The sequence below is a fragment of the Eschrichtius robustus genome, chromosome 18 (genome assembly GCF_028021215.1).
Source record: "Eschrichtius robustus isolate mEscRob2 chromosome 18, mEscRob2.pri, whole genome shotgun sequence".
Lineage (NCBI taxonomy): Eukaryota > Metazoa > Chordata > Mammalia > Artiodactyla > Eschrichtiidae > Eschrichtius > Eschrichtius robustus.
The window spans coordinates 73,403,048-73,426,853 of record NC_090841.1 but is presented as its reverse complement, the minus strand read 5'-3'; the positions used below and the strand labels follow the sequence as shown (position 1 = coordinate 73,426,853).

The 23,806-nt window shown below is 40.9% G+C and overlaps 1 protein-coding gene across 3 annotated transcripts; it reads right to left on the bottom strand.

The window, feature by feature from the left end:
- Window positions 1–3,658: 3,658 nt before the first annotated feature.
- LOC137752178 (putative methyltransferase-like protein 21E) lies at window positions 3,659–22,892 on the bottom strand. Of its 3 annotated transcripts, XM_068526916.1 has the most exons (6): window positions 22,657–22,892; window positions 20,706–20,836; window positions 18,926–19,005; window positions 8,337–8,503; window positions 7,112–7,229; window positions 3,659–4,326 (listed from the first exon to the last, which is right to left on the bottom strand). In XM_068526916.1, the coding sequence occupies exons 3-6, from the start codon at window positions 18,993–18,995 to the stop codon at window positions 3,923–3,925; spliced, it is 759 nt and encodes a 252-aa protein (XP_068383017.1). In that variant the 5' UTR covers window positions 18,996–19,005; window positions 20,706–20,836; window positions 22,657–22,892; the 3' UTR covers window positions 3,659–3,922. The 3 variants fall into 3 exon arrangements, with proteins under 3 accessions (XP_068383017.1, XP_068383018.1, XP_068383019.1); XM_068526917.1 differs by lacking the exons at window positions 18,926–19,005; window positions 20,706–20,836; XM_068526918.1 differs by lacking the exons at window positions 18,926–19,005; window positions 20,706–20,836; window positions 22,657–22,892 and adding an exon at window positions 19,961–20,035.
- Between the last annotated feature and the right edge of the window lie 914 nt (window positions 22,893–23,806).

Genomic DNA, 23,806 nt, shown 5'->3' with positions numbered 1-23,806 from the left:
CCTGGGGCACAAAAACTCTCGTGTTTACATGCATATAACGGAAATTTTAAGCTGCAGAGTATTGCCAGCAAGTTGGTATGTCTGCTGTGAAGCAATAATGATTCTGTGATAACCTCTATTAAAACCCTGACAGGCAGTATTGTTACTCTATTAGAAACCCAGAAAGTTACTGCAAGAAATAGACTAAGGTTTTCAGTAGCGTAGTTGAACCTGTCAGAATGAAAGACAGAAAGAGAGAAAGAAAGAGAGGGAGGGAGGGAGGGAAGGAGGGAGGAAGGGAGGGGAGCAAAGGCAAAATTCACAGTAAATTCTCTTGGATTAAAGTTAACAAATCAATTCCTAGCCATTAAAAAAAAAAAAAACACTGTAAGATAGAAAAAAGCTACTCAAATTACGTCTTTTGGAATTCAATTATTGTAAAATTGAATCCAGAAAAGTGTGGAGAAACGACAGCAAAAAGATAAAAGTAGACAAACACGCAGAATGGAGTGAAGCAGGAGCGACACAGGGTATGTGGGTGGGTGCTACGATTTGCAAGGGAATGCTATAAACAGGATAAAGCAATGGATATTGAGCATTGTGTTTACAGATTGACACTTAGAGAAAGAGGAACTGTTAAGAACCACACGGCTGGCTTGGTTCTAACAGTCTTTGAAAGAAGGACACTTTATCTAGTCTACCTAAAAATAGCTTAGTAGTGATATACAACCTTTTTTTAGCAGAGGAGCCATTTTTTTCATTTGTTACCCCAAGATTCATGCTGTTTCATCTAAAACCCTCCTAGAAGCCTCTGAGGCAGCTTCTAGGAACCTTGAGACTCTGCTGGCCAGCTCAAAAACCACAGCGGCCGTAAATTCTTTCAGAGTCAACAGATCCTAATATAATTTGGGGGAAGGAGGGCAGAACCTCGAAAACATGGCTCAGCTCCAGCTGCGTGTGACCTCAGCTCGGCCGCCTGCGGGCTCAGTCCTCGTTCGGCCCGTGTTCACTCTTGCTCCCTGCGTGAGCTGTGCAAAGCACCTCTCAGCTGATGACTCTGATGCCCTTTGCTCTGTGATGTCCAGCAGCTCGGACCAAACACTCCCGAGTCGGCCTCACACTCACACTCAACATGGAGAGAAGGTGGGTGGGCTTTAGCTTCCACACTCCTCTAGAAACGACCCCTCCTCGCCACCTCGGGGCACAGTCCCCGCTGGGGTGGGGGGGGGGGGCTGCCATCCTCACCACAGCCTCCCCGCGGGCCCCTCCGCCCTGCGTAGTGTCCTAGGAACATCAGCCAGAGCGGTCCTTCCACGGAGGGGTAACTGTTTCACTCCTCCACTCCAAACCGTCCCGCCATCCTCCACTTCGCCGGAGGAAAAGCCGAGGTCCTCGCAATGGCCTTGAGGTTACGGCTGCCCTCATGTGCTGCGCAGACCCTCAGGGTGACTCATCGCCTCCACGCTGGCAGTGCTGCTGGCAGGCGGCCCTGGGCTGTCAACGCCGGCGGGCATCGCCTCACCCCACCCCTCCCCCGGCGTAAGTCACCTCGCCCAAGGTCACCGCCTTCGAGGGCCACCCACGTCCGGTGACTGAGCGACACGGGTTATCAAGGCTCAGAAGTCTCAGCGCCCCCCATCCCCGCCCCCAGGTCCAGAGCCCCACGGGGGTGGGTCGGCTGAGGCTGTGCACGGCAGCTCCGCCTCTGCTTCTGCCCCGCCTCCTCCTGTTCCTTCCACAGGTCTTGATCCCAACGACACTCCCTAAAAATGACCTGCACACCAAATGCCACCTCCTGGCCTGCTTCCGGAGAACCCAGCCTGCCATGAAGGCCCGACGGGATCCGGCCTCCCCCTCCAGCCGCCGATGCCGAAGCTTCCTAGTCTCCCCCGCTCGCCCTGCTCCGAGCTCACCGGCCTCCGATGTTTCCTCCTGAGGACCGGTGGGCTCCTGCTTTAAGGTCCTGGCAGAGATGTTCCTTCTGCCTGGGACACACCTCCCCAGATACCTGCACTGCTGCTTCCCTCACCTCCTTCCAGCTTCGCTTAAATGTCACTTTCTAAATGAGCCTCCCTGAAACCAGAGAAAAAGATTCTAATCTTTTCCGGATGCATTTGCTTACCTTTCCAGGTATTGATTTCACTTGAAAGAAATGACTTCACTCACTTACAAAAGAGTTTGAAAATTACTGTTTTAAATACATAAAGGCAGAGCAATGGTTAAAAAAAAAAAAAAACACGGGCTCTGGACTCAGACCTGGGCCTGACTGCCTAGCACTGCCACTCGGAAGCTGTGTGGCTCCACCCCTGGTGGCCCCGGCTCCTTTATCTGTGCAGTGGGGATACTGATATTACACAGACTCTTAGAATGGTCGTGAGGATTAGTTGACTTTATGTACACAACAGGCTGTGAAAACTATAAAGGGGCGTATAAATACTGGTAATTATTGAGAGATGACCCCAGGAACCGTGCATACCAAACAAAACACCCACTGAGAGTACATTTGCATCCTGGCTTAAGGTCAGAGTCCTAGGAAATCAACTTTTCAGCTCTGTTCAACCCTGAGTAGACTGAGAACTTCCAGCAAAGCAGAAACGGCTGGGCAAGTACCACCCTGAGGGCACAGAGCCCGCCGAGCAAACATCACCGAGAACCCGGAAGAGTTACCAACCGCTAGTCTTGTTACATGGTACAAAATCCTAATATTTTGCTCTTCTTGCACTGACTTTAATTACTTCAGACTTTATTCTAATCTCTAAGGTCCTTGTGAAAAAAAAAAAAGCACACAGGATTTCAAATATCTAGGTCTCTATATGTTTATCAGAAGAGCTTTAAACTTTAAAACCAGCCATATGTCTGGTTATTTGAGATTAGAGACTGAAATCTTTTCATGTGTATTTTTATACACATGAAAAGTTTTTATATTTATCTCTCTTTCTGTGATGCAGAATAACTGTACTTGGCTTAAAAATAAAACAATGACTCCTCCAAAATCTCAACTGCTTTTATGTTTTCTTCCATTCATTTTTCATTTACTGGGGTGAAATGTCCTTGCCTGTAACCTCGAATCCACCAGCTTGATTGATTTCAGAGGGTGTGCTGGAGACCCACCCTGCCAAGCAGAGAAGACAGACCACCAAGAAGCTGGCACTAATGAAGCCACAATAATCTAACATTGACCATTACATTCTATGTCCACCTATTCAGATTCATTTGTAGAGCCCACTATAGTCCATTTCTTTATTTCTAAAGAGAGAATCACATAAGCTTATGTTTAAAACATTTTAGACACACCATTATTAAAAACCATCATTGGGCTTCCCTGGTGGCACAGTGGTTGAGAGTCTGCCTGCCAATGCAGGGGACACGGGTTCGAGCCCTGGTCCGGGAAGATCCCACATGCCGCGGAGCAACTGGGCCCATGAGCCACGATTACTGAGCCTGCGCGTCTGGAGCCTGTGCTCCGCAACAAGAGAGGCCGCGATAGTGAGAGGCCCGCGCACCGCGATGAAGAGTGGCCCCTGCTTGCCGCAACTAGAGAAAGCCCTCGCACAGAAACGAAGACCCAACACAGCCAAAAATAAATAAATAAGTAAAATTAAAAAAACCATCATTCTACAGTTATACATTAACAATAATTGCACCATTTATTAAGATGATAATAATTATAAATGGTACTATAGAAATATAAGGAAAGCAGACATTGTCCTAACCAATTACCACACAGAATGGCTTTGCCATTTTATACACCTGTGTGCTATATCTGGGAAAATCCCTGTCTGGGGCAAGGCATGTGTGCACGCGCGCGTGTGTGTGTGTGTGTGTGTTTGTGTGTGTCTCTCCCCTTGGGAAAGTCAGCTATATCAGATCATCCAGGTTCTTTGTTAAAGCAATAATAATCACTAGAAATTGCCTTCCCTTTCCAAGTCCTCCTCTGAGGATATCATGCACTCCTCCAATTTTTCTTCATAGCTTTATACAACTTAATATTCAGGCTAGGGAAACTGGAAATCTCCTCCAGGTTAAACAACTCCTTAAATCTATCTACAAATTTATTTTCCTTCTCCAACCTGAATTTCATGACCCAGAGGATGACGGTGGTTTCTTTGCACAGATGGTCAAAGGTAATGAGGAGTTCTTCCAGAAATGGATGAGCATAGACAACATCGGCCGCCAGGATGTAGTCAAAGTTGCTGGAAGCCTTGGGAAAGTTCTTGTCTAAAGCTACACCCCAGGAGAGCTCTTTAACCTGAGGCAAATGCTTACATTTCATTTTGGTGTTTTGGGAAATATTATATTGCAGGTTTCCAAGTAACTCAGGTAAATCTGTGGCAGTCACGTGTGCACCTGGGAAACAAAGGACAGTAGGAAAAGTAACCTTCATGGGATAAGGTAAAGCAATTAGGTTTCAAGCCACCATGCACTTTGAAATTCTGCACAAATGCTAACCTCATGTCAAGGACTGGTCAGTACACACACACAGGAGGGAAATCCCTTCAAAATGGATGCTAAGGCACCTTTATGCCTCCCCTTAAAAACAATTAGATTCCCCAGGCACTTCTGCACTCTGTTGCACTTTTCTGTTCTCCTGGTTTTTTGTCTGTCTTGTTTTGTTATTGTTGCTGTTATTTTCTATTTATCTACTTAAAAAATCAAGAGAAAGGGAAATTCAAAGTATTTGGTACCCTCACTGGAACAATCAGATGTCACAATTGAAAGATGAAAGGGCTCTTCACTAAAAGAAGTCTGAGCCCCAGTCATGTGAGACCAAACGGGTGTATATAACACTGGGCGTCCTATCGTTGACCAGGAAGTGCTCAAGTGTAAGAAATGGAGGGAAGAGAGAAGACTTTTCAATGTCATTACACGGAAAGTATCAGGACACCCATGTTCATGGCCACGTTTTCAGCTTGACCCCATTATAAGTCTGTCTCTTCCCATTAAGAGATGTTAAAACCTAGCTACAACCCACATACAGTGCTCATACAACCAAAGATCATAGACACAGGACAGAATGCTCAGATGAAGAAGATATAAGCAATCCCCGAGGTAAAAGTGAATACTGGTGGTCATTGTCAGGACGAAATCAGAAAGCAAAAACCAATAAAATTTGGCCCTTAAAGTGAACTTTGAGCAGTAGCAGAGCCTGGAAACAATGTGTAAATAAGCCTAGGACTGGCTGATTCTACATCATCAGACATGAAAGCAGAACTGGAAGGGAAGTCTAGTTCAGCCCAGACCGGTTTAGAGCCCATTCTTCACCCAAGATGGCAAGTTTCTCTGGCCACTGACTGTATTTTCTGGAAAATATTAAAATGGGAGGAAAATAAGCATTTCACTGGTAGAAATTCATATCACATTCATATCACAGAGATATGAATCTCTACATTCTAGTGGGGTGGGTGGGTCTATCATTTTCCACAAATCTTTTTAAAATCCCAAGAGAAGGAATGACCCCCTCTGTCCCCCGATCCTGCCCATAGGAAGAGAAACTATCTGCCTATTAAGATCTTTGTGTCTAGAGAGGTAAATATCACCACTGACTAAACAAAGTTTCCACCTTTTGATATTTGTTTCAAGTTATAGGAGCAGACCAAAAGGATCAAACCATAATTCAAAAAGACACATGCACCCCAATGTTCATTGCAGCACTATTTACAATAGCCAGGTCCTGGAAGCAACCTAGGTGTCCACTGACAGATGAATGGATAAAGAAGATGTGGTACATATGTACAATGTAATATTACTCAGCCATAAAAAGGAATGAAATCGGGTCATTTGTAGAGATGTGAACGGACCTAGAGTCTGTCATACAGAGTGAAGTAAGCGAGAAAGGGAAAAACAAATATCGTACATTAACGCATGTATGTGGAATCTAGAAAAACGGTACAGGTGAACCTAGTTCCAGGGCAGGAATAGAGACATAGATGTAGAGAACAGACATGTGGACACAGTGGGGAAGGGGAGGGTGGGATGAATTGGGGGATTAGCTTTGACATAAATACACTACCATGTGTAAAATAAATAGTTAGTGGGAACCTGCACTATAGCACAGGGAGCTCAGCTCAGTGCTCTGTGATGACCTAGATGGGTCGGATGGGGGGCAGGGAGGTCCAAGAGGGAGAAGATATATCTATACGTATAGCTGATTCACTTTGATGTACAGCAGAAACTAACACATTGTAAAGCAATTATACCCCAATAAAAAAATATTTTTTAATTCTTTTTAATGAATGAACGACTTCCCAAAACACAGATTCTGCTCTTAAATGAGGAAGTCTTCAGGTATACATCCAATGTGCCTCTGCCACAGTCCATACTAAATGGAATGGTGACTTTAGAAAGCAGTATCAGGACAGAGCAATCTAAAAAATATATTTGGAGAGGACTTCAAGGGTCTTATATTTCCCCAGTGTTTAGAAAGGTGTAAATTGCTAAATCGTGAATTCCTCTCAAGATTTTAGAGTGGCAGGTGTGCACTTCTGAAGAGCAAGGAAATCAAGACAGATTTGGGTAGCACACATCAGAGAAGGCAGCTAAATTAAGGCCGTGAAATAGATAACGACAACAAAAAAGACTGAACTGAAGCAGGCTCAGGCATACATAGAGACAATCACACATTTAGTTGGAAAAGAAGATGCTGGTGAAAGAACAAGGGATTGCAAAAGAAAAATGGAAATAACTGAGAAAATTAATTGATGGACAAATGCCTAAACTTAGAAGCAGACGTGATTTCTCATACTCTTTCTCTATTCTAACAGATGCTTTTTCATAAAAGCATAGGACTTCAAAACCCAAAAGGAATATACAAGTACATGGGAATGTTGAAATGGGGCTAACATTTAAATAAAGATCGTCTGAGTCCGCACAGTCAGCTCTGCCTATGCCTAGTATTTCACACGCCCTCCAGCAGTCGGGATGCTGGGGTGCACATCCCAGTTAGCCAGGATAAAAATCCAGCTTCCCAGAAAACCAAACGGGTGACTTTAACATCAGTTTCCTGATAAAGCCCATTCAACAAATTAAGGGGTTAAAAACAGGCCCAGGTCATAGTAAACTGGATAGTAAAAGCAACTAATGATACAGGATCATGGGATTCTCTGACCCCACTCAATCAAAAACAGCTGCTTACCAAGTAAACTCGCCACGATGGAGACTAACCCTGTTCCAGCTCCAATTTCAATCACATTTTTGTCAACCATGTTATACTGCTTTACATTTGTTTCCAGAAAATAGCATAGAACAAGGGCCTATGAAAATTCAAAAAAAGAAAAAAAGTAGTGTTTGGCAAGTAATCACAGAAAGTAAAATTAAACTCTATTAGATAAATACCCCACGAACGCTATGATACGTATGTGAGCCCATGTGAGTGCATGTGTACATACATACACATCACTACAGAAAATTATCCACAGAAGTACATCCTTCAATACGTTCAACACTTAGGATAGGAAACGTCCTTGGGGATTGTTGGGGAGAAAAGAGAACTAAGAATATAGAGTTCAGTTACTTAGGCTTGATTATCCTTAAAGGAAGCAACTTCCAATAGTAAGTCATTTTAAAGAAGTGTGTGGGGCTTCCCTCGCGGCGCAGTGGTTAAGAATCCGCCTGCCAATGCAGGGGACACGGGTTTGAGCCCTGGTCCGGGAAGATCCCACATGCCGCAGAACAACTAAGCCCATGCGCCACAACTACTGAGCCTGCACTCTAGAGCCCGCAAGCCTCAACTACTGAGCCCGCATGCCGCAACTACGGAAGCCCGCGTGCCTAGAGCCCATGCTCTGCAACAAGAGAAGCCACCGCAATGAGAAGCCCATGCACGGCAACGAAGAGTAGCCCCTGCTCGTCGCAACTAGAGAAAGCCTGCGCGCAGCAACAAAGACCCAACGCAGCCAAAAGTAAATAAATTTATAAAAGAAAAAAAAAGAAGTGGGTGTTTGGGATTGAGGCAGACAGTGAGGGGCAGGGGTCTGCACCCTTCATAGGACAATTGATAAATAAGTGGTGGCCTTTAGAATATTCTGCCTGTTGAGACTGAAACGGATTTCATTATAATTGTTTAACTCAAATGGAACCAGTTAAATGGGAAATTAAAACGTTTACTATTCTAAACTTCTGTGACTTACGGTCTCAAAAACCTGAAGGTGTAAACAACACTCTTTATTAACGCTACAAATCAGAAACAGAATTCATTGGTAGAAGCATCTTCCCAATTTCGTGACTTCTAAATTTTAGTGTTGTTTGAGGTCACAAAAGAGAACCACGGAGCCTCCTTTCTCCTTCCAAACGGTATATAATAACGAACAACACTGGATGAGAACTCACTGAAATGCAGCAAACTTTGTATGAATTCATACCGATGGCCAAACAATAGCGCCGTAACAATCCATGGCTTCAGTAATCCGAATCTCATGACCAACGAAATGAAATCCCTCCCAGGAGATGGCTGTTACAAGAGCTGGAACAAAACACCTCTGCATGATCTCTGCAACCACGTTCCTGTCATCATCGGCTTCTCTGTTCTCTGAAAGGAGGGGGAAAAAAAAAAAAAAAAAAAAGGCAGTGGTTGTGGTACTAAACCATAGCGAAGGGGAGCCGGATGGAGGTGCAGCATCTCTACTTATGCTAAGTTGCTTCTGAATAGGCACTGATTTTAGGTGCAACATAATAACAGCAAGGTAAGCTATTTGAAAATAACTCCTAACAGAAGCTAATATTTCATACATCAGGATAGCAACATCCTGCTGATTTTCACTGAGGCCGAAATCACCATTAGACATTTCTGCAATGCTATGTGAAATAAACAATAACTGACATACTTTTTTAAAAAGCAATGTGTTTTAAAGGCTACCAATCTATTCATAGAGCAAAAGGAAGATTGGTGATGGAATCTAAGATCTCAGCTATGCGTACTGGCTACACAGTGCGCTTCCAGTTATTTCAATAATGGAATAGTAGCAGATCCTTTATGACCTGCCTTTATCCAGACAAGAGACATTTGATACCACCCAGCAGTATACCCTTGCGTTATTTTATTATTACTTATTTTATATTATTATTTGGTGACAACTCATGGCATCTTAACATCCACAATATCGCGTTATGTTTCATAAGCAACATCAACCACCAATTACTGAGCACATACTTCACAGGCCAGACCACGGTAGATACGTATGTAATATTTCTCGTAATTTTTGCAACAACTTTGTGAGGTAGGCATTATTATTTGCACTTTTACAGATAATGAAACTAAGACTCAGAGGGCTTTGTCAGCTTGACCAAGCTCATGCAAATTGTAAATGAAGGAGCCAAAATTTGAGCTCCTTTTTGGTTGCTCCAAAGCCCCTCTCTGCACTATTAAAAAGCTATGATATAATTTTTAAAAATCCAATTGTCTCTAAGAATTCAGAAACTAGTTATGGAGCAAGATACACATCTCTCTCTCTAAGCCTCCATCTCCCTGTTTGTAAAATGTGAAAGATAAAAGAACCTACATCAAATAGTGTTGGAAGATTTAAATGAGATGATGTATATAAAGTGCTTAGCACTTTGTTACATAGAGTTCAATAAATTATTATAATTATTGTCATTGTAACTGTCATTATATTTTGGTCATGAAACTAAATGATAAAACAAGATCACCACATAAACAAAAATACTGGATTGTGTGGTATCTGATTGAAAATTCTATAGTTACTCGTAGAAGCAGTGAGTAGAATGGTGGTTGCCAGGGGCAGGGGGTGGGGGAAATGCGGAGATGTAGGTCAAAGGGTAAAAAGTTTGTAAGATGAATAAGTGCTGGAGATCTAATGTACAGCACCATGACTACAGTTAATAATAATGTGTTGTATACTTGAAATTTGCTAAGAGAGTAGATCTTAAATGTTCTCTCACACACAAAAAAAAAATTAAAGAAAATGGTAACAATGTGATGTGGAGTCTATGTATGTATACATGGAGGATAAATTAGAGATTAGAGGTATTTACCGCAGAATGGTGACATCACTGTGAACTGAGAAAGTAAGACTGTTACTCCAAAGAAGGGACTGGGAGCTTAAAGATGAAGAGGCGTCTTTGAACAGCCCTAGTTGGGGAATAATCCAGGAAACAGATGAGGTTACACATTAGGACACTCTGGCACATTTTCCCATGTCTTCCTCCTTTTCTAGTCCCTTACTAGCTTCTCCTTGCAAGAGAGGAGAAGCCATTCATCTGATTAGCAGCCTAAAATGTGGATTGGACCATGGTTTTTCCTAGTGTGAGGGGTAGCTGTGCCTTAAAATGTCAGCCCTCATGTGCTGATACCCCCTTTCCACCCCCCTTCATGAGGTAGGCTGAGCTGGGCAAAGTCCTGCCTCAGAGAGAACTTAACCAGTAACAGTATCTAGGGCTGCAGTCCTGTATTTTCAAGTAGAATAGAATCATTGCTTACATCTAGATGATATAATGTTAAATGTCGGCCATTCTAAACACGTCTTTCAAAATTCTTGTACACACCTCAAGGCTGAAATTACATTCAGCAGTCCCAAATTCATACTTGCTGTTTTGAAATATTTTTTAGTACAAGATATAAAAGATGATATGAATAAATGGAGAGAGGCTCTATGCACAAATGGGGTGACTTAATACTATAAAAATGTCATATATATTCAATACAATATCAATCACAATTCCAGTTAGCTTTTTTAAGAAACTTGATATACTCACCCCAAAACTTAAATGGAAGAATAAACATCCATAAAGAGTTAACTTTGCAAAAAAAGAATAAGAGGTAGGAGAATATTTGCTTTATTAGATATTTAGGTATACCACAAAGCCATAGTTACAAAAACAGTATGGTATTGGTGCAAGAGATAAATGGACCAGTGGGCAAAACAGGGATCTCAGAGACAAACCCATGTACATAGAGAGGGTGGGTTAGCTGCCACATTATATGGAGAAAAATAAAACTGGATCTCTACGTAAAATCTTTTATAAAGGCAGATTCCAGAGGGATTAAAGACCAAATGTAAAAGGAAAACAAAAATTTAATAGTATAAGATGATATCTTTGTGAAAGTAGGGAGGAGAGAAACTTCTTAAAATCTGCAATACCCAAAAGTGATGAATATTCTTATATCAAAAGTGAAGATTTCTATTCTGTGGATGAAGATTAAAAGTGTGGATGAGATTAAAAGATGACAGATGAGAGAAGGTATTCTACAATGTCTAAGACTGAAAAGAGATAATATCTCGAATATACAAGAAATCTGTATAATCTCCAAATTGACAAGGAGAAAGATAGTAACCACATTGAAAAATAAGCAAAGGAGATAAACTGGCAGATTACAGAAGACGAAACCAAAAAAGCCACAAAGCAACATGGAAATGTTCCAACTCAGATATAGACAAATTAAAACAAGGTATCTCTTATATTCATAAAACTAACAAAAATTAGAAGCTGGACAGTGCTGAGTGACAGGGGGCTTGTGGGGATGGCAGAACCTCAGGTGCCACTGGTGAGAATACAGAATGTTGCAGTCATTCTGGAGAGCAATCTAAGGTATTTTGTTAAATTAAATATACAAATGTCCTACAACCCAGCAAACCTGCCCCCACCCCCACATTTTTACACAAGTCCTTAAGTGGATATGCGTGAAAATATTTATCAAAGATACACATCAAACACACTAGAATGGTTGCCAGGAGGGAGTGGAAAAGGAAAGGAAGTAGGAAATGGGTAAAAGAAGAATAGATGAATGGATGAATGAATGAATGAATGAATGAGACAAAATACAGACAGATACACTTACAACAGTGGGGCCTTTCTGAGATGATGAACACGCACCACGTAAGTAAGTGAAGGCCGCAAGAGACTTTCCAATTTCTCCACGGCACTGAGGCAAGAACGGGAGTGAGGGATCATGAGTCTCTGAGTCCTAAGGGAAGATGTAGTTGTCAAACTGTCCTATGAGCTCCAATAACATCATTTCCTAGCATGCGAGGAATACGGTGGAAAGATGGAGGTAAATTAAGTTTGCCCCTGTTGGAAAATTCCTTCAGTGGCCACAATCCAGCAGGGAGATTCAGCCAAGATGATTTCCTGTCCTAAATTCTGTGATCCCTTCACAGAGCCCTGTCTAGGATCCAGACAGAACCAAGCATTCTCCAAAGGACTCTCTAATCTCACTGCGTGCCAAAGAGGGGCCCCCTCTACCACCCACTCTATCACCACCACAAACACTGACCTTTGGCAGAGATGCAGAGAAAACAAAGAGATGAAAAACGGATAGTCTTCAGCAAGAGCCACCTCTTCTAATATATTTCACTATATTTCTCCTTAAACCATGGCATGTATCCACATTCACAGGAAGAGCTCTAAGAACCAAATAATATTAGTAATATGTTGTATTTGAACTTTAACTTTCATTTCACTAGATTCACTTGCCTTGCTAAGATAGGGGGTGGAGGGGCAGCTTTTGCTCTGGAAGTTCTTTAGGGAAAAGCAGAGAACATTAATTGCTTCCTTGACCTTTAGCTGAATGTGCCCTCTTGGGCCTCCTTGCAAACCCCTTGTAAATGCAGCACTTCTTTGACAAGTCACCTAAGGTATCGGGGATTAATAGGTGTTAGAGTACACTAAATCCCAGGGCATCTCCTAAAGTTCCAATCATTGAATATCTACAATGAATCCAGTGAATATCTACAGCTACCACACTGACATCTCCGACTTTGCACTTTCTTTTAGAGGTTAGTTGACCAGATCAGTGCTGCTGTCCCAACAACTACAGTGTAATAACAAATGATTCCTGTTTTTTCAACGTCTTTCTAAATAAACAGAGCTAGTCATTTTTTTTTTTTAAAGAATGACATCTTTACTTCTATATGGAAATGAGATTAAAAATATATATGTGAATATATTACATAATCAAAAACGACTTACAGCCCTCCAAAATAATCTTCCAAGAGATTTCATGAAACAACAGTAACCACTATTAATTGCACATACACTCTAAAAGAACACAATTCTATCCATCGTACATGGTCATTTGAAATTAGTCATACACCTAGGATGACCACATATCCTTTAGAAAACATTATCAGGCTGAAGAAAATTTAACTGACAGTGTTTTAGTATTCTCTTTTGCATTTAAAGACTATGTAACTACCACTCATTCCGTAAGAAGAGACACTCATAAAAAATAGCATAATTTATAGCAGGAAACCAAAATATACTGAACTTGGCTACTTGAAATAATTTGTCTAGATGTAATACACTGGAGTTTAAAAGCAAATGTACACACACGAACAATTATGACCATCTTAACACTTTGCTGTTTTTCAGCATTAACTTCTATTTAAAGATTTTGAGGTAACAATTTTTTTTTTGGCAGCGCCTCGCGGCTTGCAGGATCTTAATTCCCCGACCAGGGATTGAACCCAGGCCCACCTCAGTGAAAGCGCTGACTCCTAACCACCGGACCACCAGGGAACTCCCTCAGGTAACAATTTTAACCGTAGTTATTTATTTAAATCAAAAGACAAGCAATATCACCACCCATTTCAAGGTTGATGACAAGAACCGTTGGACAGGAATCTAACGGAAAGAGCTGCACTATTACAAAGGTGTCCCTAATGTCACCTTGTCGCAATAACAGGGGGAAATCTATGCTCCAAACATAATACACAAAGAGTGGGTCCCTCAAAGTGCATGCTTAGTTATTTGTTGACTATGGGATTGAATCTTGAGACGGTTAATGAATGAGTGGATATTCTTCGGTTTTTAGGTAAGATCTGAACAGCAACTTTCACCAAAAATTAACAGCATTATCACACAACAGAATTCTGATTTACACTTCTGAAGAATAATTTTTCCATACATATTCTCTGCTTGTTATCTAGTACTGAGGTCTCAGGACAAATAACTAAAACGAGGAAATGTTACACAAAATGTTGGATTTGGTTTCCCAGCAAGAAAATCAGAAAACTTCTGATATCTATACCATTAGATAAGAGCTATCTACTAGAATCTTAGAGTATTATTTTATTAATGAATTTAATATGGAACACAAATATTAAAACAGATTGTAAATAAAACATAATCAAGAAAGTATTACAATTATGTTGCTCTCTTAGGCTTATCTATTTTAATGCTTTTTTATACATAAAAAGGCTTAACACCATTTTCCGGCTATTAAATCTTTGCTGATAGTGAATAAAATCTACCAGGTGCTCTTGTTCCCCAGAGAATTAAAGGGGTTTCAAGTATGAAGTAAAAATTAGCAAGATTCTGCCACCTCACGATGATGTTTTTCTTAAGAGGAAAATTCGACAGTGAATTGATTTCCAAGGCTGGATTGTAAGAAGCCTTCAAAAATAGAGGCTCTGTCTGTGTTCTTCTCTTTTATACTTTTAAGGTCAATAACAGCAATAATAAATGGAAGGGTCAGATCACAGAAATACATGAAAAGAAAAAAAATTCTTTAATAGCTATGACAAGTGAATTCAAGCTTCCATTTGAGGGCTGTCACGGAAACCTGTCTGTGAAATTTAAAGTAAAAACCCCTCAACGAAATGAAAGACACTGTCATTCAATCGAATCTTCTATTCAAAGATGAATGTCATGTGCTTCTTAGAAATACCTAGAGAATATTTTTTAAAGATGTTAAAGATATTTTCAGATTAGTAAATGGTCACAGGTAAACCTGAAAGCTACAATTCTGAATGCTTCAGCAGTGTCACGGTCTCGGGCCCTTATGTTGAAACTAATTCTTCAGACATTTTCACAAATGTTTTTTGTCTGGATGTCCACATACTTTCAAGAATAAAAAGAAGCTGTAACTTTCATCACGTGGCTCAAATGATAGCTACAATTACCAAAGAAAGAAAATTCATTTTTTTACTGACACTGCTCAGGATGCAAGTGGGAAAAAAAACAGAACCAAATCTAGTTGTACTCAGAGCCTGCTGCTGGGATCGTACCGGGGAGAGACAATTAAACAGATGCCAATGAAGTGTGATAAGTGGAATAAAAGAAATATTTCTGAGGTGCTATGGGAAGCACCACTGCTTGGTCAAATCAGGAGAAGCATCCTCAGGGAGGAGGCATTTGAGTTGAGGTGGAGAGAAGGGGAAGGCTGCCAGGCGGAGAAGGAAGGAAGCAAGGCCAAGGGAGATGCAACACTGCCAGGGTGTGGCGGCCAGCTTGAGAGCCTGGAAGGACCGGGGAGCTGGTGTACAAACTGGCGCAGAAAATAAGCCTGAAGAAAGCAGGCTGGGATCAGACCTGTGGGCAACGTTGACCTTTCTTCTACAAGGTGAACAGGAGCCAATAAAAATCATTAGGACAAGAACTGACACAATCAAAATTGGTATTTTAGCATTGACTTCTGGCAGCAGCAGCTGAGGCTACGTTAGAAGCTAATGGGAAGACGTAATGATCTAGACAAAAGATGCAAGAGTCGGAAGTGAGGCAGCAGCCCTGGGTCTGGGAGCCAAGCGTGAATTTGTGAGCTCTTGAGGCAGTGGTAGACGCCCCTGTCAAGGGCAATAAGTGACGTTCAAACTTGACATTCAACCCTGAGTTTTGAAGATATCTGAGGCAGATAATCATGTTTGAGTTATTTTTATTCAATACGTGGAACATTTATTAGTCTTATCTAGCAGATACTTATTCAGGTTACGTTTTAAACATGTAAAACGTGTCGATGGATGATTTTCACATTAGTAATTATGCGGCTATAGTACTCCAACTAGTATATTAATATATTAACTCAGACTCTAGTTTGGTATGTTTCTTAAGCAGCAATAGAATTACTCAAACTTTCTTCTTCCTATATTGAGGCAATGTTGCTTATAAAAGCCATATTTTCCATTAATCCAACTCTGTAAAGATTTATGAAGATCCCTGTGAAAGATTTTGTGCTATCCCTAAGTAATACATTGTACCTGGTCCTGAAAAGAGTCAACTGACTAGTGGCTGGAAATACAAGATCATCCCTAATGAGCAGATTTTAAGTCCAGCCATTAGGCCTCAGTTATAGCTAATTCATTCGTTCCCTCATTTACTGAGTACATGGGAACTATGAATACAAAGACAGAGCAACATGTAAGTGGTCGAATAGAGACTTAACTAGTTAACTCAAAAACAGAAAGAGAAAGCTCCATGCCTCAGAGAGCTCAGGAAAGAATGACCTGAGCCTTCATGACTATGGGTTTACAAGTCAGATAAGGAAGGCAAGATATGCCGTACGTAGGCATCTACGTGTGCAGAAGCCCACTGGCGAAAGACTCTTGACCAATTTTCCAATTTGGGAAACTCTGCGACCTCGAATATAGGATAAGTGGGGGTCATAAGCATGAGATAATACACTGTGTGTCATGCTAAGAAGTCTCGATTTTATCCTATAGGAAACACTGAGGCACTGAAGAATTTTAGGGAGGAGGAGAATGTGACAAGATGTGAATTTTTAAAAAGATCCTGTATCTGTGGAGAAAGAACTAGAGAGGATAAAGAAAGGGAGCCAGCCCAGGGTTGGGGAGGCCAGTTGGAAGGCAGTTACAACAGTCAAGAGAAGAAATAATCAAGATGATGCTGCAAACAGGGGGTGAGGGGTAGAGAAACATATTAGGAGGTAAAAATCAACGGGATGTGATGGTGATGGGTGTGGGGAAAGGGGAAAGACTGGCATGATTCCAGGTTTCGGGGTAGCCGGAGAAATGATGTCGCCATAAACTGAGATAGAAAATACCGGCGGAGGGGCAAATCTGCAAAAGGAAAATTATTTTTTAATGCATCTGGATCTGCCATCTGGCACGCTAGCTACAGAGGTGTGCCGCTTGGATTAAGAGAACGTGCTGCAGCAGGTTCCCCTGGCTCCTCGGAGGCCAGGCTTCCCCTGGGGCTGCCTCTAAGCCGGCCCTCTCCCGCTGCAGAGGACACTCGTCCAGGTGGCAACTTCTGTGGGGTGACTCCCCGCGGGCCTGCCCGAGACTTTCTCAGAGCTGTGATGCGGCCTCTGCCCACCCGGACCTGCAGTGATGCGAAGGCTCTCCCGGCCTCCTTCTGCCCCTTCCTCCTTTACCCTCCACAAACATTTCCTCCAATAAGTCTCGCGCATGTTAAATCCCATTCTGGCACCTGCTTCCTGAAGGAACCGAACTAACACAAGGCAGAATGGAGGATGTCAAGTAAGCAGTTGGAAGGACAGATCTGGGAGTCACTGTGCATGGGAATCACTGCGCCTCGGGTTAGTACGGACCTGTTCCAAGGCTGCAGACCCTGAGGAGCGCCCTTTATAACACACTGCTACTTGTGCTAACAGCTGGAGAGCCGCCGTTGGCAAGAGCAGGCAACCTAAGAGATTCGGAATAGTTAACGTGGATGAGGTTTTAGACGGTTTAGATTATAATGCAACATTAGAAACCATACACAGAGGAATTTTTAGCATCCACTACAGTCCTAACTTTAATCTGTGCATAACTAAGTGACATCCTATAATTCTTTGGATCTTCAGGCCAGTGTTGAAATACAAGAACTGGGCTGTGGGTTTGCTCCATCCTTTCCAAGCACAAGATGACTAAGTATAAACAGTTAGGACAGCAAAAGTCACTACCCTACAGTACTTGAGAACTGAGCGTTCTACTGGTTAGTGGGAGCTTTTCCAACAAAATGCAATCTGACTCTGTCCCAGTGGCACACACTTAATCCCCTTAGCACTGTGCCTATGAATGTATTTTTAAAGCTTCAGCTGACTATGTAGGTGATTATGGGCTGTGTTTGTTCATGTTGTAAACTATTTTCTTGTTAGTTCTGTCTCCACCTTACTTTGAACTTCTTCCATAGCCTTTGTAATTTGCCAAATTATCATATGCAAAGTTGAAACCAAGCACTGCTACTAATGGTAATGATAATGATGACATTTTATTCATAAACTGCAGAGAAACTGCATCTTCATTCAAATCATCTAAATGGCTGGATTCTCTAAGTGATTATGACTTTAAATGTTTAGATTTGCAAAAAATTACTACAGCAAAACCGTACATGTTGAAGCCACATAGGCTGCCAACACTGGGCATACACCCAGCTCTCTCGGCCTAAAGATATGCTCACCTAGGTAGAGGCCACCTGGTATGCCTAAAAAAGGTGAAAAAAACAGGACTCTAGTGCTTAGAAAATATCCACAGTGTAAAGGAGAAAGAGAAAGAAGCCAAGATAATTAAATTTGTACTACAACTGTTCTACAAAAACATGGTAATAATTCTTCTAGTCTATGTCAAGAGCATATGTCTGCATTTTTTATCTCAAGACAATGGGGATAGTTATATTACGTAATCTATGCAAAGTCATACTTGATATTTAGGATGATGTAAAAAACAGTGGGTCAATTCCAAATAATTCCACTGGTAGTAGAATTCAACCTTAAATTCTCCTTACCACAAGAGGTCAAAATACATTATTATTTGCCTCTAATTAATACATCAGAGGGACCATAGCACAGTCTAGAAGTATTGTATAGTCTAAAATCATTTTTCATGGAAGCATTTGTAAAAACTTTTAGTTTTACATAAAACTATTTTATCTCTCTTGCAATCTTCCTATCTGAAAAGAAATAACCATGAAATCACAATCATATATTTAGTGTATAGCACTTGGGGAGAAATTTACTCCACTTTTCCAGATTTAAAAAAAAAAAACTCTAAATACCTAGCAAGTCTATATACTTGATTTATTATCTGTCAAAGTTATCTCTAACATATCATCAGGCCCACAGGTATAGGAGGGGACATTAAACATTATAAGAGATAGTTACAGGTTAGCAAACATAAGCCAAGATATAATATGCAATTGATAAAAGTCCTAGCTCTCTTTATGACATCAGCTAACACTGCAAAGGTAAACATTTACATTCTGTTGTTTGTCTTCTTAGAATTGGCCAAATTACATAAAGAAACATAAAATAATTTACCTTTTTGAGCTTTGAGATCCATTAAGCGATGAACTAAGGGATGGCTATATATTGATGCTTTCTTGATCATTTCTTGAAAACTAGGCAAATCATACATTAAAATATCAAATGGTAATAATTCAAAATGTGTGTTAAGTGCTTTCATATTTACCTAATAAAGTTTAACATCAAATACAGCAGAGAAAATTATATTAAAATATCTTATTAATAAATCATGATTTTAAAAAGAGTGCACTGAAACGCAATCTATCTAGTACAACCAAAATTCAGGGTCAGAACTTTTAGAAGCTCCTGGAAAAAGAAAACATGTTCTTCACCAGAGACCACCTCAGCTATCATGAAGCAAGGCATCATCTTTATACTGACTGGTCAGAGAGCAATCCTAAAACTTAAGAGGTGATTAAAACTTTGGGAGAGAATGGGTTTCATTCAGTGTAGTGAAAACCATAGCATCAATCTAAAACAAAGCTTCCTACATAGTAACAGATGCAAAGTTGCTCTCATCCATGGTCATCAGCATGTACCCAGGGGCAAATAGCCCAACCACCAAATGGTTTTTTTAAGTAGCTTCTTCTTTAAAAAAAAAATCCATACCATCTCAGCAAACACATTTAAAATTAAAGAAATTCAAGTATTTTATGCCTCTCAAGCAGAGCATATCATGTGAATAAGCTTAAACAACCTGTAATTCCTACTTAGGAAAACAACAATTTGATGTTCTAGGTATCAGTTTTTGAATCATTTAATAATCACTGTACTACCATGAATTTATATTCACTCCTTTCTTCCAAGGCTCCCAAAACACATTTCATAATCAACACGTTTTTCTTTACAATATGCTCAGTAAATTAGGAGACAGATTATTTTCCCTACAGTTTACAAACAAGGAAAATCAAAGGTGACGTGGCTAAACAGTAGCCCAAGTGGTCACCCATTTTGTTCCCAATTTAGTTTCTCTTCCATTAAAGAAAGCGGTCTTTATGACACATGCCTACCTGGAGGTCAACATTTATTAAATGTTAAGCCTGGACATACCTATATATACGAGTTAGCTGAGTTTCTAGAAGGTTAAAAAGTATCATCCACAGCTCTTGCTTCGCTGAGGAGACCTCCGATGGTGCCTGAAAGGCGAGCACCGAAGCACGCACTTTACTACTGCACACACCGCCAGCGAGTCCTCACAGGGGACTAATCCTGACAGCTGCAGCTTCACAGCCTCTGATCATACAGCAGCGAGGCTGGAACGTCCAGAAATAAGGGGCTTGAAGAAAGTAAGTAGGCACATTCCATGTGAGTGTCTCGTGAACAGAGCAAGAGCCAACAGGTAAGGAAAAACTATTCCTGCAAGAAAGTGAAGGCTATCGGGGCAAAGCGATTATTTTTAACTTTGATGCCAGGAGTTATTTAAGAGTCCACAGCTATGACGTCCTGTGAAACGGAGGCCATGTGTTTTTCAGGTCACCTATCTGGGTGCAGACACCATTTTTAGAATCAGACAACCACACCAGAATGTTTGAGAGTGTGTGTGCAGCAGTGATTTGGACGCAGGGATTATACTTCCACAGTTCCTTCCTACTCAGAGTGAATAGGAAGGCTGAGGGTGTATGTCACCTGTGCACCTGCTCCTGTGCATTTAGGGCTGCATCTCAGAGTACGAATTAATTCCCCTGATCACTGAAAATAGCCTGAATAAGAAGTTATTACAGGTAATGAAATCGAGCAATATTGTAAAGTTAAACTTAGGAGTGTGGGTACAGCTTCTAAGAAATACTTCACATACCATGATGGACGGAGGTCACGTTAATGTACCGGACAGGACTAGTGGTCTGGGAGCCCGATTTTAGTCATTCCTGTCAATAATTAGCCTGTGATTTTTAGGCATTGACTCAGTGTGTTTCTTGGCTTCCTCATCTATAAAGCAGAGACATAAAAGGTACATAATATCTATTTGTGAGATGAATATGTAGGTAAAAAACATCCTGGAAACTGCAAAAGCCTAAATGATGAAAACAATTATTCATAGGCAGCTAATTCTGGGCAGAGGACACACTCCCTTTTTTGGGTCTTTTTAAAACAAGAATTAAGAATTATTTGGCACATAAAAACCACCTGTCTTCTCCCACAAGTTATTTAAAAGATCAAGAAACCTCAGTGCTGGATTTCCTAAGGGGCAGAATATCTAAATCAATCATCTAAACCGACATGATGACAATGATTAGTTCAGTTTCATTGAACGGTTAAAAAGAAGTACACAGAGACTTCTGCCTCCCAGTATAACTAGAAAAGCAGATTTTACACACACACACACACACACACACACACACACACACCTGTTACAAGGCATCAGACAGCTTCCAAGGCAGCCAAGAATTCCATGCTTTTGCTGATTATTGATGTAAAGGGGCTGAGAAGCCCAAGAGAGGAACACAAGAAAGGACACCAGCAGAGTTTTAGCTAGGGAGACAAGGGAACTAGGGAGACAAGAGAATAGTGTTTGGAGCTGGCGAGGCTGCCAGGAATTGGGAGCCCAAGATCCCAGAAAGAAGGGACAGAGAAGTAAGCCTGACACTCAGCACTGACTTTTCATTCAAGGTATTTGCACAGTAAGATGTTTAGGGCAAGAGGCTAATTTTCCAAGCATAATGTGGCTAAAAACAGAGCAAAGCTCAAAAGATGAGAGAAACACCCCAGCAGACGGTTAGTACCCCTGGAAAACTACTTTTTAGGAATGGGAGGAAACTAGGAGATGGAGTCTTACAAAGACTAGCCTTGCATCCACTCGGTCCTGATTAAAGTAGAATAACATTCCCCTCTGCTGCCTGCCGGAATACCTTGTGGAATCCTCTCCAGAGGAAGATGCACAAGATCCACAATCTTTTATACGTAATGTCCAGCATTCATTCAAAGTTTACTAGTCATACCAAGAAACAGACAATAGAAACAAACACACAGGTAACCCAGATATTGGAGCTTTTTGACACAGACTTTAAAGTAATTGTGATTAAGATATTATAAAAAATAGATGACAAGAATTACACCAGAGAACTGGAATCTATAAGTCAAATAGAACTGAAGATAGAATAAATGAAATAAAGAGCTCCATAGATGAGTTTAACAGCAAATACAAAGAAAGCAAAAGATTAATAAGCTGAAAGATAATTTTATAGAAAAAGTATATGATGGTCACCATCCTAAATAAGTTATAGGTGTCCCACTTACTTTGAATAATGATAAATTTGCTTTGCTGCTGTTTGTCTTTAACAGGCAACCTATTTTCTAGGTAATATAAGCACCCTGAATTTTGAATTAGAAGATTTGAGTTCAGGTCACAATGGTTTCCTACGAGTTGGGTGAATTTGGTAAAGTCAGTTAACATCTGTAAACTTGTTTCTTCCCTTGTAAGAGGATATACCTTGGTTGCAGGGTTAAGAGAAAAAAAGGTATAATATCAAACTGTTCTGTAAATACTGTATTTATGGCATAAGCTACTAATGATTTTTTTCCAGACTTCTATCTTTATTAGCATACAGACGAGTAAACAGGCTTTTTTGCAAACATATCTAGGTCTTCTATTAATGGATCCGAATATCTATTTTTCCTCTCTTTCTGGATACATAGCCCATGTAGAGATTACTTTTCTGAGTACTCCTAGTATATGGTCAGTTCAGTTCAACAGGATGGGAGCAGAAGGGATTTTTCTAGTCACCATTAACGTAAGACATTCGGCTCACCCAAGGACTCTGGTTCTTTCCTCTTCCAGCAGGTTGAAATGCAGATGTAGCCGTGACCCGGTATAGACAGCTGAAGCAGTACAGCAGCCTAGGGGATGGCTGAACCTGGGACCCTGAATGACATCAAGGTGCACAACTGCCTTACCAGCTCAGACTGGCCAGACTGTTGACTAAGAGGTAACGTTCCAGCGTTTAGGCCACTGCATGTGAACATCTCTTTGCTACAGCAGCTTAGCCTTCACTCCAGCTACTGCAGTGCAGGACAAATGTCAATTACCTATGAAAGGCAACAAAATTAAATTTTAGAAGAACTACTGCTTTTCTACCTACAAACACATATGCAGAAAACTCCCAATTATAAGTAGCTTTGAGAAATGAGAATAACGTGAAAAAGTTAATGTCTCTCTCCCCAACCCTTCTCCAAAAGTGTTCTGCTTTAAATACCTCCAGAGAAAAGAAGCATTAAGAAAAGACTTGAGGGGGCTTCCCTGGTGGCGCAGTGGTTGAGAATCTGCCTGCCAATGCAGGGGACACAGGTTCGAGCCCTGGTCTGGGAAGATTCCACATGCCGCGGAGCAACTAGGCCCGTGAGCCACAACTACTGAGCCTGCGCGTCTGGAGCCTGTGCTCGGCAACAGGAGAGGCCGCGATAGTGAGAGGCCCGCGCACCGCGATGAAGAGTGGCCCCCGCTTGCCGCAACTAGAGAAAGCCCTCACACAGAAACGAAGACCCAACACAGCCATAAATAAATAAATAAATAAATAAATAAATAAATAAATAAATAAATAAATAAATAAAATTAAAAAAAAAAAAAGACAAGACTTGAGTTTATGTGGAAGTCAGTGTTGATTTTAGTAGAAAGCTGTTAGAGAAGACTGAAGCAGAAGACGTATTTCAAATTATGAAGGAATAAATAACGAGCAAAGAAAAGCAGCAGCTGTAGTCCAAGTATTTGAGAAGTGGGACTGAAATGTAAATATAAATGAATATAAATATATTTATATAAATAAGATGAATATAAATATAAATATATTTTCTTCTCGTCTAGGTAGGAAGGTCAGAGGAAACGCACATTGAGAGTGAGTACCGATCAACAGAAATCCTTTTTCCCTTTTTAATGTTGTCAGAAAGCATCAGACGTTGTATAAT